Genomic DNA, 12,908 nt, shown 5'->3' with positions numbered 1-12,908 from the left:
ACCCGCGTCCCCCGCATCGGCAGGCGGACTCTCAACCACTGCGCCACCAGGGAAGCCCAACATAAGTAACCTTTTAAGTGAAAAATATTTTCCAAATAAATTTAGTGATGAGTGACATTGGTTTACCTTTTTGCAAATCTTTTTTAATGAACTGGTTTGTGAGAAGACAGCTGGATTATTGTGTCTGCTTCTGCATTCATCCCATTGCAGGATTTTATTTTTTATAATTAAGTATTGCTATATGAGGAAAATCTGACCTCACAGGTTTGTGGTTGGAAAGGGAAGAATATTTTAATAATTTTCAGGTGATTGTGGATTTTTTTTTTTTGATGCTACACCAAAACAAGTTGTCCTTTTTTTTTTTTTTTTTTTTTTTTTTTTTTTTTGGGGTATGCCATGGCCCACGGGCCCAGCCGCCCAGCGGCATGTGGGATCCTCCCAGACCGGGGCGCGAACCCGGTTCCCCTGCATCGGCAGGCGGACGCGCAACCACTGCGCCACCAGGGAAGCCCCAAGTTGTCCTTTTTTTAAAAATAAATTTATTTATTTTTGGCTGCGTTGGGTCTTCGTTGCTGCGTGCGGTCTTTCTCTAGTTGCTCCAAGTGGGGGCTACTCTTTGTTGTGGTGTGCGGGCTTCTCATTGTGGTGGCTTCTCTTTATTGCGTAGCACAGGCTCTAGGCAAGTGGGCTCAGTAGTTGTGGCGCACAGGTTTAGTTGGTCCGCGGCATGTGGGATCTTCCTAGACCAGGGCTCGAACTTGTGTCCCCTGCATTGGTAGGTGGATTCTTAACTACTGCACCACCAGGGAATTCCAAGTTGTCCTTTCTTAAAGGTTACTTGTGATGTAGAATTTGAAACCACTTAAGTGAATCTTTTATGTTTATTATATTAAAATCCATTGGCCTTACACTTTGAATGTATCTTTTATACTTATGTAATTGTATAGTATCATATTTGGTCATTTGGAAAATATTTTCACTCAGCAGTGAAAGCGCTGAGTCCTAACCACTGGACTGCCAAGGAATTCCCTCTCACAGTCTGGATTTTTGTTGATTGCATTCCTGGGCTCTGTGTTCCTATTTTTCTTGTAAATAGCTAATCGGATCTAGAGCCTTGATGAGGTGAAGGGTTTGTGTTTACTTCAAAGGCAGTGCTGTATACCTTCAGTATCTGGTTGTCTTTTTTATGACTTTAGCAGCTATTAATGATCATTACGTAAAACCTTTAATTATTTAAAGGTTTGCAAACTGATGAGATTCTAATTTATCATTCCTTCATTTATTAGCTGGAATACTTTCATAGAGAGAAACTTTGTTTCCTCAGCTGCTAACCTGGTGACATGGTTCAAATACTAAAAGGCAAAATAAATGCTTAATTCTTTCCTTTTATTTACCAATTTTCAAAATGACGCGTTGGTTGCCTACAATCCTCCAAAGCTGACCAAATGTTTTGTTTTTGGTAATAACATTAGAAGCTCATTGATCTTATGTATTTTGTATATTAAGAATGTTAAGGAAGCCATCACCATCCACTTGCCTGGCCATCAGAACAATGCATTTCACTTACATGCTGGGGAAACCTGTGACTAGTCACCTGTTCTTTCCATCACTTTTGCCAACATGCATTTATCATTTCTGGTTTGATTGCCTGGGAGTCTCATTCATGGAGAAGCTGCTTTATTTAGATTGATTTTTTTATTGTTCATTTTTTAGTATAGAGGTGAATTCTAGTAAGTTAAATGATAGTCTGATGAGATTTTATTCTGTACTTCATTGTATTTTATTTGGAAACGTATATGCTATATTTGAGGATCTTATGTGTTTACTCTGGGGACCTTCTAATGCACACCAAATAGTTGGTAGGTCTCAATCTCCCCACCATGTAGAGAGAATGCAAGAGTAGAAAAATCGGAGTCTAGTTCTTTTTCTTTCTAATATTCTTTATGATAATAGAAAATCAGTACAAAATAGTCTATTGTTTTTTTCCATGACAGTGATGGTGGCCTGCGTTTTGGAGAAATGGAACGAGATTGTCAGATTGCCCACGGAGCAGCCCAGTTTTTAAGGGAAAGATTGTTTGAGGCATCAGATCCATATCAGGTTCATGTTTGCAATCTTTGTGGAATAATGGCGATCGCTAACACCAGGACCCATACATATGAATGCAGGGGCTGCCGAAATAAAACCCAGGTATGTACAGACCTTACTGACAGTTGATATCTGTAATCATCCAGGCAGATTTAGTGGGGTGGAACAGATTGGCATTTTCACAATTTTGATAGCATGCTTCTATAAGATTCCTAGTTTTAAATGAGGAAAAAGGTAACAATTCTGTTTTTCTAAAAACTAGTTTAAGTTTTAATGTGGTAATTTCTCTAAGCTAAGCTGTTCATCTTTTGGAAATAATAGGCCTTGTACAAGGAATTTTAAACAATGAGTTTTGTTAAACCTTTTAATTGAGAAGGGTGAATATAAATTATATCTGGCAGAAAGGGCAGAATACCAAAGCCTTTTAGGAGAAGAGCCACCAAAGGCCAAGGTAGGATGAGTGTTATCAGCCTCGTTTGTTCATCACCTCCAGTACCAAGTCTTTAGCTTTTTCTGGGGTAGGGAAGTGGGGTCCCTTCAATACAGCTTTGCTAATTACCTTTTTTTTTCTCTCCCCCAGATCTCTTTGGTGCGAATGCCTTATGCATGCAAACTGTTATTTCAGGAACTCATGTCTATGAGTATTGCACCTCGAATGATGAGTGTTTAGCTCTTTTAAAAATCTTTGTGTCTTGTTTCTGTGATATAGCTTTAAAAAAATTTTTAAAACAAAAATGTACTTGCACTATGGGAAAAAGCATTTTATTTGTTTTGTTTAATGATATGCATGCTTTTCTTCTGTAAATAGACAAATTTTTGTAGACAGTCTTGATGTGTTTTATCTTTATTTTGTATTTCATGGTGTAAAACCAGTGAATATAACTAAAGTGTTTGTTAGTGGACTGGATGAAAAGAAACTGGTTATTAGGCAAGGACAGGGGTTGTAGTTACCCATGACTACTTTTAGCTATGCAGATTAATATATTCTGCAGGTTTACAGCTCAGCACCTTCACCTGTTTAAAAAGAAAAGATAAGAATTAGTTACATATATGGACATGGTTGACTAATTTTGAGGTAGTTTATTGTTTCCAAATAAATGATGTTAAAATGTGAGGATAAAGGATGTGTGAGTAACTATAAATGATATGGTGGGAGTGCTCTTTGGAATTTGAGCCATATGATTTTGTTGTACTTGTCTATCTGTAAGTGACAGACCTTGCTATAGAACTGGGAGAAGCATGTTTCACAGATGAGCAAGGTGAGATCCAGAGAGGCCAAGGAACTTTCCTTTGTCATCCAGTTCTCATTTAGAATTTAAAGTGGAATAATTAGTGGCAGAGCTGAGACTCAAACACATAACTCTTAGCTACTGCTGTTTCATCACTTGACTTTACACATCTTGCCTGAAGAGAATCTGACCAAACACATCTTTACTTGATATTTCTTCCTTTCGTACCACAGCTGAGTGATCCACACAGTGGAATGGTTTTGACAAATGCTGAGAGTAAATTTCGTTATTTTTGGCTTAAGGAAAAACCAATTCAGACATCAGTCTAATAGAACTATATAAATGTAAAGTAGCATTACTCTCATACCGCCAGGATGGATGCTTAAGAGGAAGCTTTTGACAGTGAAGTGGATAGAGGCAGAACAGAACTGAGTACTTGCCAATATACTCTTTCTGGTTTTTTCTTATAAAAGCTCAAAGTGAAGGACCAGAATTGTCTACAGTCATTTCCTTTTAAATGGGAATTTAATAGTCACAACACCAAGGAAAATGCTGTGAAGATAGAAAGTTATGGGAAATATAAACCATTCCAATCAGGTTGGACTCATGTGTAAGATAAAGTGAAAGCATCTGAGTCATAATAATAGCATTCCATCAACCACTGAAATGTTCTTCTGGAGCCATGCACTCTACATTTTGATTACATACTTAATGCCCTTCCCTTGTGGATTCCTAACATCACAGAATTTCATTAAGAGCTATGTCTGATACTTTCATACTTGGTTCTGTCCTTTATTAAACAAAAGCACTAGTCATTTTTAAATGGTTATGAGATTTATTGCCTACCTTTTTTCACTGGTATTTCATGTATGGCATCAACCACTGTAATTTTTGCTGATGCCGAAGCCTGTCCTTGGGAATTGGATGCGTGGCACTCATATTCTCCGGCATCTTCCTTACTAAGAGGAGATACCTGTGAAAGAAAAAGGATCTTTAGTTTCTCTATGGCAGTGAACTTTTTTCCTGTGGCTTCAATTAGATCATTATTTCATAAGTTTCCTAACATGACCAGGGGTTTCATAGCAAAGTATTTCTACTGCTAGAAACAGTGCAAGTCTTGTGTTAGGAGTAATTATATAGCTATCATATTTGGTCTGCCAGGAGGATTCCTACTATGAGGTAAAGTTGTCATGGACAACTTTAGGTCACATTGCATAGGTTAAAAACAGGATAGGTGCACATTTCGTCGTTTGAGGGAGACCTTGGTGTAGGGTATGTGATCTAAGTACTATCCGTGTGTGTCCATGGCTATCAGAGGTCAAGTAAAATAATAATTGATTAAAATAATACTTGGGTCATTAGTTCCCTTTGAGGATTTTGCTTTGAACTCTTAGGGGGAAAAAAAAGTTGGTTCTCATTTTTTGGTGGTTTCCAAAACATCCTAATAAACCCCAGCTGTTTGTTTTTTTTGTTTTGTTTTTTTTAGTTTCCTTTGAAAGAGAAACAGCAGCTCGTGGTAAGGCTGTTCTAAAGAGATGTGGAAGGGCAGGTGAATACTTTGAGCCTGGCAGTACATCAGGCACCTTTGGTTTGCTGTGTCTTTTCCTAAGAGTGAAATCCTTGCTATCTCTTGGTACTCACCAGCACCCAGCCAGTTACTTCATGCTTTTCTGGGCCACCCCGGGTCTGAATGGCCAGGTTGTCTCGGTCACCAGGCAAGAGTTCTGTTCTTTGAACTCCATAGTGACCCCTTTTAACCTGCAAAAAAAAAAAAAAAAAAGGCGGCGGGGGCGGCGGATATAGTCTGAGTTCTCTGCACTGAATCATCAACTTGGAAGTGGTCAACATTCCTAGAATTGCACAGGGTATACATCAGACTTTCTAACTGGATTAAACCCAGCAATTTCCATATTACCCTTTCCTGAATACTTACGTAAAATACACATCCTTTTTTTTACTTCTTCCTGTCAGTTTCCCTCTAAGCTTGTATATTTTGAATTATTTTTCTGCATGTTTGGGGAATACAGACTGTCACACTTTCCTGCCACTGGCTACCATCATTAACGCATGCCCTTGTAAATTCTGCTTCTCAATGTTGGGTCTTGTTTGCCATATGCCATTTTGATAAACTGTCACCGAGTCCTAGGTTTGATACTTGGGACATTGTGTAAGAGCTCAACTCTTGGGACTCTTCCTGCAACAGCCTCATCAATGGAAAATAACAGGTTGAGTCCAAAGCCAATACCATTACTTTGTTCTGAGGGCTAAGGGTTCATCAAATGATTTACTAAAGACCTGAGAGGAAAAACGCCTGTCAAGTACAAGCTGCTGTCGTTCTCTTATGACAAAACTTGCTATCCCTGTGCATGTCATGATGAGATTCAGAAAGATGAAGTAAGAAGAAACTGGGTTTCCTTGGCTTGAGGCCACTAGAGAATACTGTCCTACTTCCCCCCTCATTTAAAAAGGTAAACTGTGTTCATTATATAAACTTTGGAAAATGTATAAAAATTCACAGAAGAATAAAATTTACCTGTAACCCCTCCATACATATACATTTAGCATAAATTTCTAGAAGTGGAATTGCTGAGTCACAGTATAAATATTTTAAGGCTTGTGATAATGGGTTTAAAAAATATGTATCAAAGAATACATGAAGCAATGTTTGTTTATTCCATCCCAGCCTTCAGGAATTAGGTTGATGTTTATTGATATTACCTTTGTAATTAGAAAAAAGGATTTACAGTCTCAAATAGGTAGTTTTCATTTTCTTTTATAATTAAGCAAGTCTTGAGTTAGATCATAGTATCTAATTTTTTTTTGATACTTTACATCAGAGTTGCTTTTCCTACTTGTGAGCCCACTGCCACCACATGCTGTTACTAAGCTGTTGTCTCAGCATCAAACCCACCCTTTATTTTTTCTGCTTCATGACACCAGGATTGGCACTCTGCAAACCATGTGGGATCTAGGCCAACTCCTACTCTATAAAAAATACCTAGCATTACTGATTTGGAAAGCCTGGTTTTTGCCTGTTTGCTTTTCTTTTTTTCCCCTGAGATTTCCCCATATTGCCACTATTAGTGAGAGAAAACTAGGTATCTCAGTGTTTTTCTCATATGAATGTTATAAAGACAAAACTGATAAACTCAATAGGCATCTTTTTCCTTCAGTTCCCAAGTTCCAAGCTGGAAGAAATGGTTTATACTAGTGCAGATCTTGAAACACTTATTTAAAAACAGTTTTAAATAATGGTTTTGGTATTTCTCTCTATTTTTTACATAATGGTTTTAAGTATTAATTTGATTCAGTGGCTAAAGTAATATGTCTCTGGTCTTTATATATTGAATTTCAGAATTCTTTAAGGCTTTTGTATGTGAGCAAAGCAGAAAAACAGTACCACGTTGAAATGGTGAATCTTAGCAGCTGAGCTGTTGCTCCTCAGCTCATGTAGCTCTCAGTAAAGAGCATTCTGTACCAATTAACCTGACCTGCTGTGTGCCAAGAAACTGTTCTTGTTAAGTATTTGATTGGAAAATGAATGCTTATATTCAACAGAACTCATATTTTAATTAACATATTGTAAAAAAGTTTTATATCATGTAGAAAACATACAGAAAGAAGTGCAAAGAATTTTATGTGGCAAATTTTTATACGGCAAACTACTGCCTTACTTATATAAGGGGAGTTTGTTGATAAATACATTTTTGGTTTGAGAAAAAAAGATGCAGGCTGAGCTGAGAAAAGTGATTTCTAATACAATTCTACAGATGTGCAATGGGCTGGAAGTTTGTAGGGTGAAAAAACTGCCTAGAAGTCACTGCTCACCATAGAGCCTCGACTAGGTGAAGAATCAGGGAGACCCAGGAATTCATCTCAGCCCTCTCTGGTTGTGTTTTAGCTGCAACAAGCAATAACTAAGAAAAAGGTGCCAATGACTACAGAAACAGGATGCATTAGTCTGATTGCTACAGGTTGATAAACCTCAAGCATTCACTGAATTGCAGGGATCATTTATGCAGCTTAGAACATATTTGCTGTGCCTTTTTGGTGAAGTTTCAGAATTCTATGATGAAATAGAATACACAACTGTTAAAATTTTAAGCTCCTTAGCCACTGTAAACAAACAAAAGAATGGTTGGCTACGAAGAAATATTTGTGATAAAGGGTCAGTGTCTCTAATGTACAAAAAGCCACAAACTGATAATAACAAGAATCAACCCAATAGAAAAATGACTAAGGCTATGAACAGGTAATTCATATAAAAGAAAATTCAAATATAAAAATATTCTCAATGTAGTCAAGGAAATTAAAGCAATAATGAGATGATACTTCTACCCATCATTAACAAAAACTAAAAAGAGTGGTAATATTCAGTGCTGGTGAGGATGCAGGGAAATGACATCCAAACATTGCTGGGGAGAGTGTGAACTGCTACAATCCATTTAGAAAATGATCTGACACCACAGTAGTCAGACAAGAAAAAGAAATAAAAGGTATCCAAATTGAAAGGGAAGAGGTAAAATTGTCATTATACTCAGATGACATGATTCTGTATATAGAAAACCCTAACTGTCCACACAAAAACTACTAGAACTGATAAATGAATTCAGCAAGACAGCAGGGTACAAGAATACCATACAGAAGTCGGTTGCATTTCTTTACACTTAACAATGAAGTATCAGAAAGGGAATGTAAAAAAACAATACCTGTCAAAATTGCACCCCCACAAATAAAATATTTAGACATAAACCTGACCAGGAAGGTGGAAGACATATGCTGAGAACTATAAACCATTAATAAAGGAAACAAGATGATTCAAAGAAATGGAAAGATATCCCATGCTCTTGGATTGGAAGAATTAATATTGTTAAAATGGCCATATGACCCAAAGCAATCTACAGATTTAATGCGATCCCTATCAAATTACCCATGACATTTTTCACAGAACTAGAAAAAGTAATCCTCAGGTCTATATGGAACCATAAAAGACCCAGAATTGCCAAAGCAATCCTGAAGAAAAAGAACAAAGCAGGAGGCATAACCCTCCCAGACTTCAGACAATACTGCAAAGCTATAGTAATCAAAACAGCATGGTACTGACATGAAAAGAGACATATGGATTAGTGGAACAGAATAGAGAGCCCAGAAATAGACCCAAACACCTACGGTCAATTAATCTTTGACAAAGGCAAGAATATACAATGGGAAAAAGTCTCTTCAGCAAGTGGTGTTGGGAAAATTGGACAGCTGCATGTAAATCAATGAAGTTAGAACACACCCTCTCACCATACACGAAAATAAACTCAAAATGGCTTAAAGACTTAAGCATAAAACAAACCATAAAACTCCTAGAAGAGATCATAGGCAAAACATTCTCTGACATAAATCGTACCAATGTTTTCTTAGGTCAGTCTCCCAAGGCAATAGAAATAAAAATAAACAAATGGGACCTAATCAAACTTACAGGCTTTTGCACAGCAAGGGAAACTATAAAAAACCTGAAAAGACACCCTACAGAATGGGAGAAAATATTTGCAAACAATGTGACCCACAAGGGCTTAATTTCCAAAATATACAAACAGCTCATACAACCCAACAACAAAAAAAATGACTCAATCGAAAAATGGTCAGAAGTCCTAAATATTTCTCCGAAGAAGAAATACAAATGGCCAATAGGCACATGAAAAGATGCTCAACATTGCTAATTATTAGAGAAATGCAAATCAAAACTACAATGAGGTACTACCTCACACCAGTCAGAATGGCCATCATTAAAAAGTCTACAAATAACATGCTGGAGAGGGTGTGGAGAAAAGGGAACCCTCCTACACTGTTTGTGGGAATGTAAATTGATACAGCCACTATGGAAAACAGTATGGAGGTTCCTTAAAAAACGAAAAATAGAATTACCATATGATCCAGCAGCCCCACTACGGGGCATATAGCCAGAGAAAACTAATTCAAAAAGATACATGCACCCCTGTGTTCACAGCAGCACTATTCACAATAGCCAAGACATGGAAACAACCTAAATGTCCATCAACAGATGAATGGATAAAGTAGATCTGGTTCATATATACAATGGAATACTACTCAGCCATAAAAAGAACAAAACTGCCATTTGCAGCAACACGGATGGATCTAGAGATTATCATACTAAGTGAAGTGAAGTAAGTCAGGAAAAGGCAAATACCGTATAATATCACTTATATGTGGAATCTAAAATATGACACGAACCTATCTACTAAACAGGAACAGACTCACGGACATAGAGGACAGACTTGTGGTTGCCAAGGGGGAGGGGGTTGGTGGAGGGATGGAGTCGGAGGTTGGGATTAGCAGATGTAGGCTACACTCAGATATATAACTGAATCATTTTGCTGCACAGCAGAAATTAATACAACATTATAAATCAACTATAGTTCAATTAAAAAAGAAAAGAAACCAGACAGAATTCCTTGAAAACAGGAACAAATGAGATTAGCAGAGTGCATAACACACTGTAGATAAGAAATAAATGTTTACTGTACTGAGGGTACTAAGGAGTGCTCTTAGAGGTACACTGCCTCCAACTTGTCAGATTTTTAAACATTTTCATAATTATTAAATGAGTTGGTAAAGAATTTTTTGTGTGTGTGTGGTACGCGGGCCTCTCACTGTTGTGGCCTCTCCCGTTGCGGAGCACAGGCTCCGGACGCACAGGCTCAGTGGCCATGGCTCACGGGCCCAGCCGCTCCGCGGCATGTGGGATCTTCCCGGACCAGTGCACAAACCTGTGTCCCCTGCATTTGCAGGTGGATTCTCAACCACTGCGCCACCAGGGAAGCCCAAGAATTTTTTTGTTTTTTAAAGTAATCTGACAATGTCTAGTAAGACTAAAATTAAATAAATCTTTTGACTTAGTCATGTATCTTTTGGGGAATCTATCCTATAGGGGAAAAAAAAGGTGGTTGCATGTAGGATATGTATACTCAGATATTTAAGGCAGCATTATCTAAGGTGATAAAAGTTGGAAACACAGAAACTGTGTTTATTTTGGTACATCCACACTTGGATTATGTAGTTCTTGAGAAGCAGACCTGGAGGGATGCCCATGAAATATTTCTTGAGAAAAGCAATTTCAGAGTTATTGTGCACTACATCCCCACCTCACCCTGCATACCGGGAATATGTGTTTGTATACATTTGGGCATGAATAAGGGTATAGAAAGATAAAAACCTGGGAAGTTCACATTGGTTATTTCAAGGAGTGGAAGGAGGTGGGAGGATATTATGAACTCTTTATACATCTTTGGATAGTTTCTCCTTTTTACCACAATCACACACACACACACACACACACACACACACACACACACACACACACACACACACATACATACATACATATATATATATATATATATTTTTTTTTTTTTTTTTTTTTTTACTAAAAAAAGAATATTCTTAGAGGTCATGAAAGCCCTAATCTGAAGAAATGTTCAGGTAGAAAAAGAATAGAAAGCCTCAATCTCAGAAACATCTAAATGTTTGGAAGGAATTCTGGTGTTTCACTTTCCCTGTAAGCATCCCTCTGACTACCAGGGTTAAGGTAAATTCAGCTATTTCAGTTCATTTCCCTATCTCAAAATATTTCCCTTGGAATCTTTATAGGCTAGGGATTTTCTGAAAAAAACTACGGGACTTGTTAAGGTCACATGATAAGTCCTGGTCAGGATAGCACAGACCACTCACTAGGCTGGGCCTGCCACAGAACTGTCGCTGTAGCCTGAAGTGTCTCGGAGAGAAGGCTCATCCTGTCAGTTCTGCTGTTGCTAAGAATCCTTGAGCAAGAAAGACATGCTACCTTCTTTGAACCTTGGTTTAACAGGTGAGGATTCTAAGATTCATTTATGTCCAAAAAGCAGTTCTGTGCTTAGATTGGCTTTGACAGGTGATCTTAAATATAAATCTGTATTCTTAACAGTTTGGTTACAAGGAGAGTGGGGCAGAAAACAAATGGCCTGTTTTAATTCTTTAGGTCAGTGACTCTCAAAGTGCTTTGATATGCTCCATAGTAAGAAATATATTTTGCATTGCGATCTGGAATATACAAAGGAAAAGTTTTATGAAATACCTTTACTAAATGTACCTTTACCCAAGACATTTTATGTTCTGTTTTTTATTTTTTAAGAAAATGCTCGTTGTGATCCCTACATTAAATTCAAGACTCACTGATGGGTCATGGTCTGCAGTTTGAAAAACACTGCTTTAGGTCATGCATGTGACAAAGTACATTATGAAGGTGGAAGGAAATCAGCAGAGCCTGGCAGTTGGGTTTTTGTTTGTTTTGGCAAGTCTGTAGACGTTTTTTTTTTCTGTTTCTTTCTCCCCACTCCCACTCCATCCATTCCCACCCTCCCCCCGAACTCCCCCAGTTGACAAGCCCTCAGGGAAGCCCATGGAATCTGTCCCCATAGGATCCTAAAGTTTAAAAGGAAAAGATTCCTGAGACTAATTTATTCCCTGGTATGTGCGTACGTTAGCTGGAGGGATAGGCAGAGCAAGGACTGAAGAAATTACTCTCTGTCAAGATCGGTCACGAAGGTCGCATGCCCTGGGACGCTTGGGTCACCCTGGCTTCTCATTGTGTATCCCTAGAGAACTGCACAGAGCTTTTTATGGATATCCTTTGGAAAAGTTGTTCCTCACCTCTCCACCCCCTGGATCAAACCAGCAACCTCCAAATAAGCAATGAGGAGCATAAAGCAGCTTTTGCTGAAGGCCAGGAGGAACATATCCACCGGCTGCATTTTTGCTTTTCACTGCTCCTGCCTCCCCTTTAAAAAAAAATAGTTTACTGAGGTAAAATTTCATCCCTCCCTTTAACAGACGTTCTGGCTGTAAAGGACAGTAATAGCACAGCTGGTGTCATCTCTGCCCACTCCCCAGCCCCAGGGAGGTTTCAGAGTCACCCTGACACCGCTCCTGCCAGACAGCCACATGGGGGACCCGGATGTTAGCAGGTGACCCAGCCTGGGTCAGAGCCCTTCAGTGGGAATTCTACAAAGCAGCAGGGAGAGGAGGCACTTTCTTTCCTCCTGGGTCTTTAAACATTATAATGTGACCTTGGAGCTGCCAGTGACACTATGGCCTATAGCATGGAAGAATCTTTCTGACGTAGAAGGAAAAAATGATACCCTTACATTGAGAGCAAAGAGCCAAGAGTTAGAGTTCTGACCCCACTGTGTACCTGGATCCAGCTGCCCTTGAGGCTAGAAACATCCCCCCCCTCCCTTTTTTGTTTTTTCTCTTTTGCCTAAACTAGCGTGAAGTGAGTTTCTACAACTTGCAACGGAAAGAGTTCTGACAATGGGAGCCAAAATCCCTCCTGGAGTTCTAGAAGTTGCTCCTCTGGTCAGACACCAAGCAAACAAGATAATCAGGAGAGACCATCATCCACCTTAGAGCTTGCTGGAGAAGAAAAGCAGCTGAAAAGGGGCTTTTTGTTATGCCTTTTAACTGAAACTAGATTTCCCTTTTGTTAGCATGAGTTTGATGATATTTACCCCAAAGACTGTTGTGAGACTTAAGTCAAAAGGTATAAGG

The 12,908-nt window shown here is 38.6% G+C and overlaps 2 protein-coding genes across 5 annotated transcripts in view; one reads left to right on the top strand and one right to left on the bottom strand.

Moving 5' to 3' along the window:
- LOC102994341 (RNA polymerase II subunit B) overlaps positions 1–2,916 on the top strand; it is a 47,493-nt gene extending 44,577 nt beyond the window's left edge. For all 3 annotated transcript variants that reach the window (XM_028491811.1, XM_028491812.1, XM_028491810.1), the window contains 2 exons: positions 1,995–2,190; positions 2,669–2,916. In XM_028491811.1, coding sequence (XP_028347612.1) covers positions 1,995–2,190; positions 2,669–2,758 — 286 coding nt within the window. In that variant the 3' untranslated portion in view covers positions 2,759–2,916. The remainder of the gene's footprint in view (positions 1–1,994; positions 2,191–2,668) is intronic.
- The window catches only part of IGFBP7 (insulin like growth factor binding protein 7), a 79,153-nt gene continuing 69,081 nt past the window's right edge, over positions 2,837–12,908 (bottom strand). Inside the window, exons 3-5 of one of the 2 annotated variants that reach the window (XM_024132019.3) lie at positions 4,959–5,075; positions 4,164–4,290; positions 2,837–3,102 (exon numbers count right to left, since the gene is read on the bottom strand). In XM_024132019.3, coding sequence (XP_023987787.1) covers positions 3,083–3,102; positions 4,164–4,290; positions 4,959–5,075 — 264 coding nt within the window. In that variant the 3' untranslated portion in view covers positions 2,837–3,082. Of the gene's footprint in view, positions 3,103–4,152; positions 4,291–4,958; positions 5,076–12,908 lie in introns of those variants that run through there. The other variant, XM_055085951.1, reaches the window with a different exon arrangement.

This window comes from Physeter macrocephalus, chromosome 7 (assembly GCF_002837175.3).
Source record: "Physeter macrocephalus isolate SW-GA chromosome 7, ASM283717v5, whole genome shotgun sequence".
NCBI classification, from domain to species: domain Eukaryota; kingdom Metazoa; phylum Chordata; class Mammalia; order Artiodactyla; family Physeteridae; genus Physeter; species Physeter macrocephalus.
This window is presented reverse-complemented; position numbering and strand designations above follow the sequence as displayed.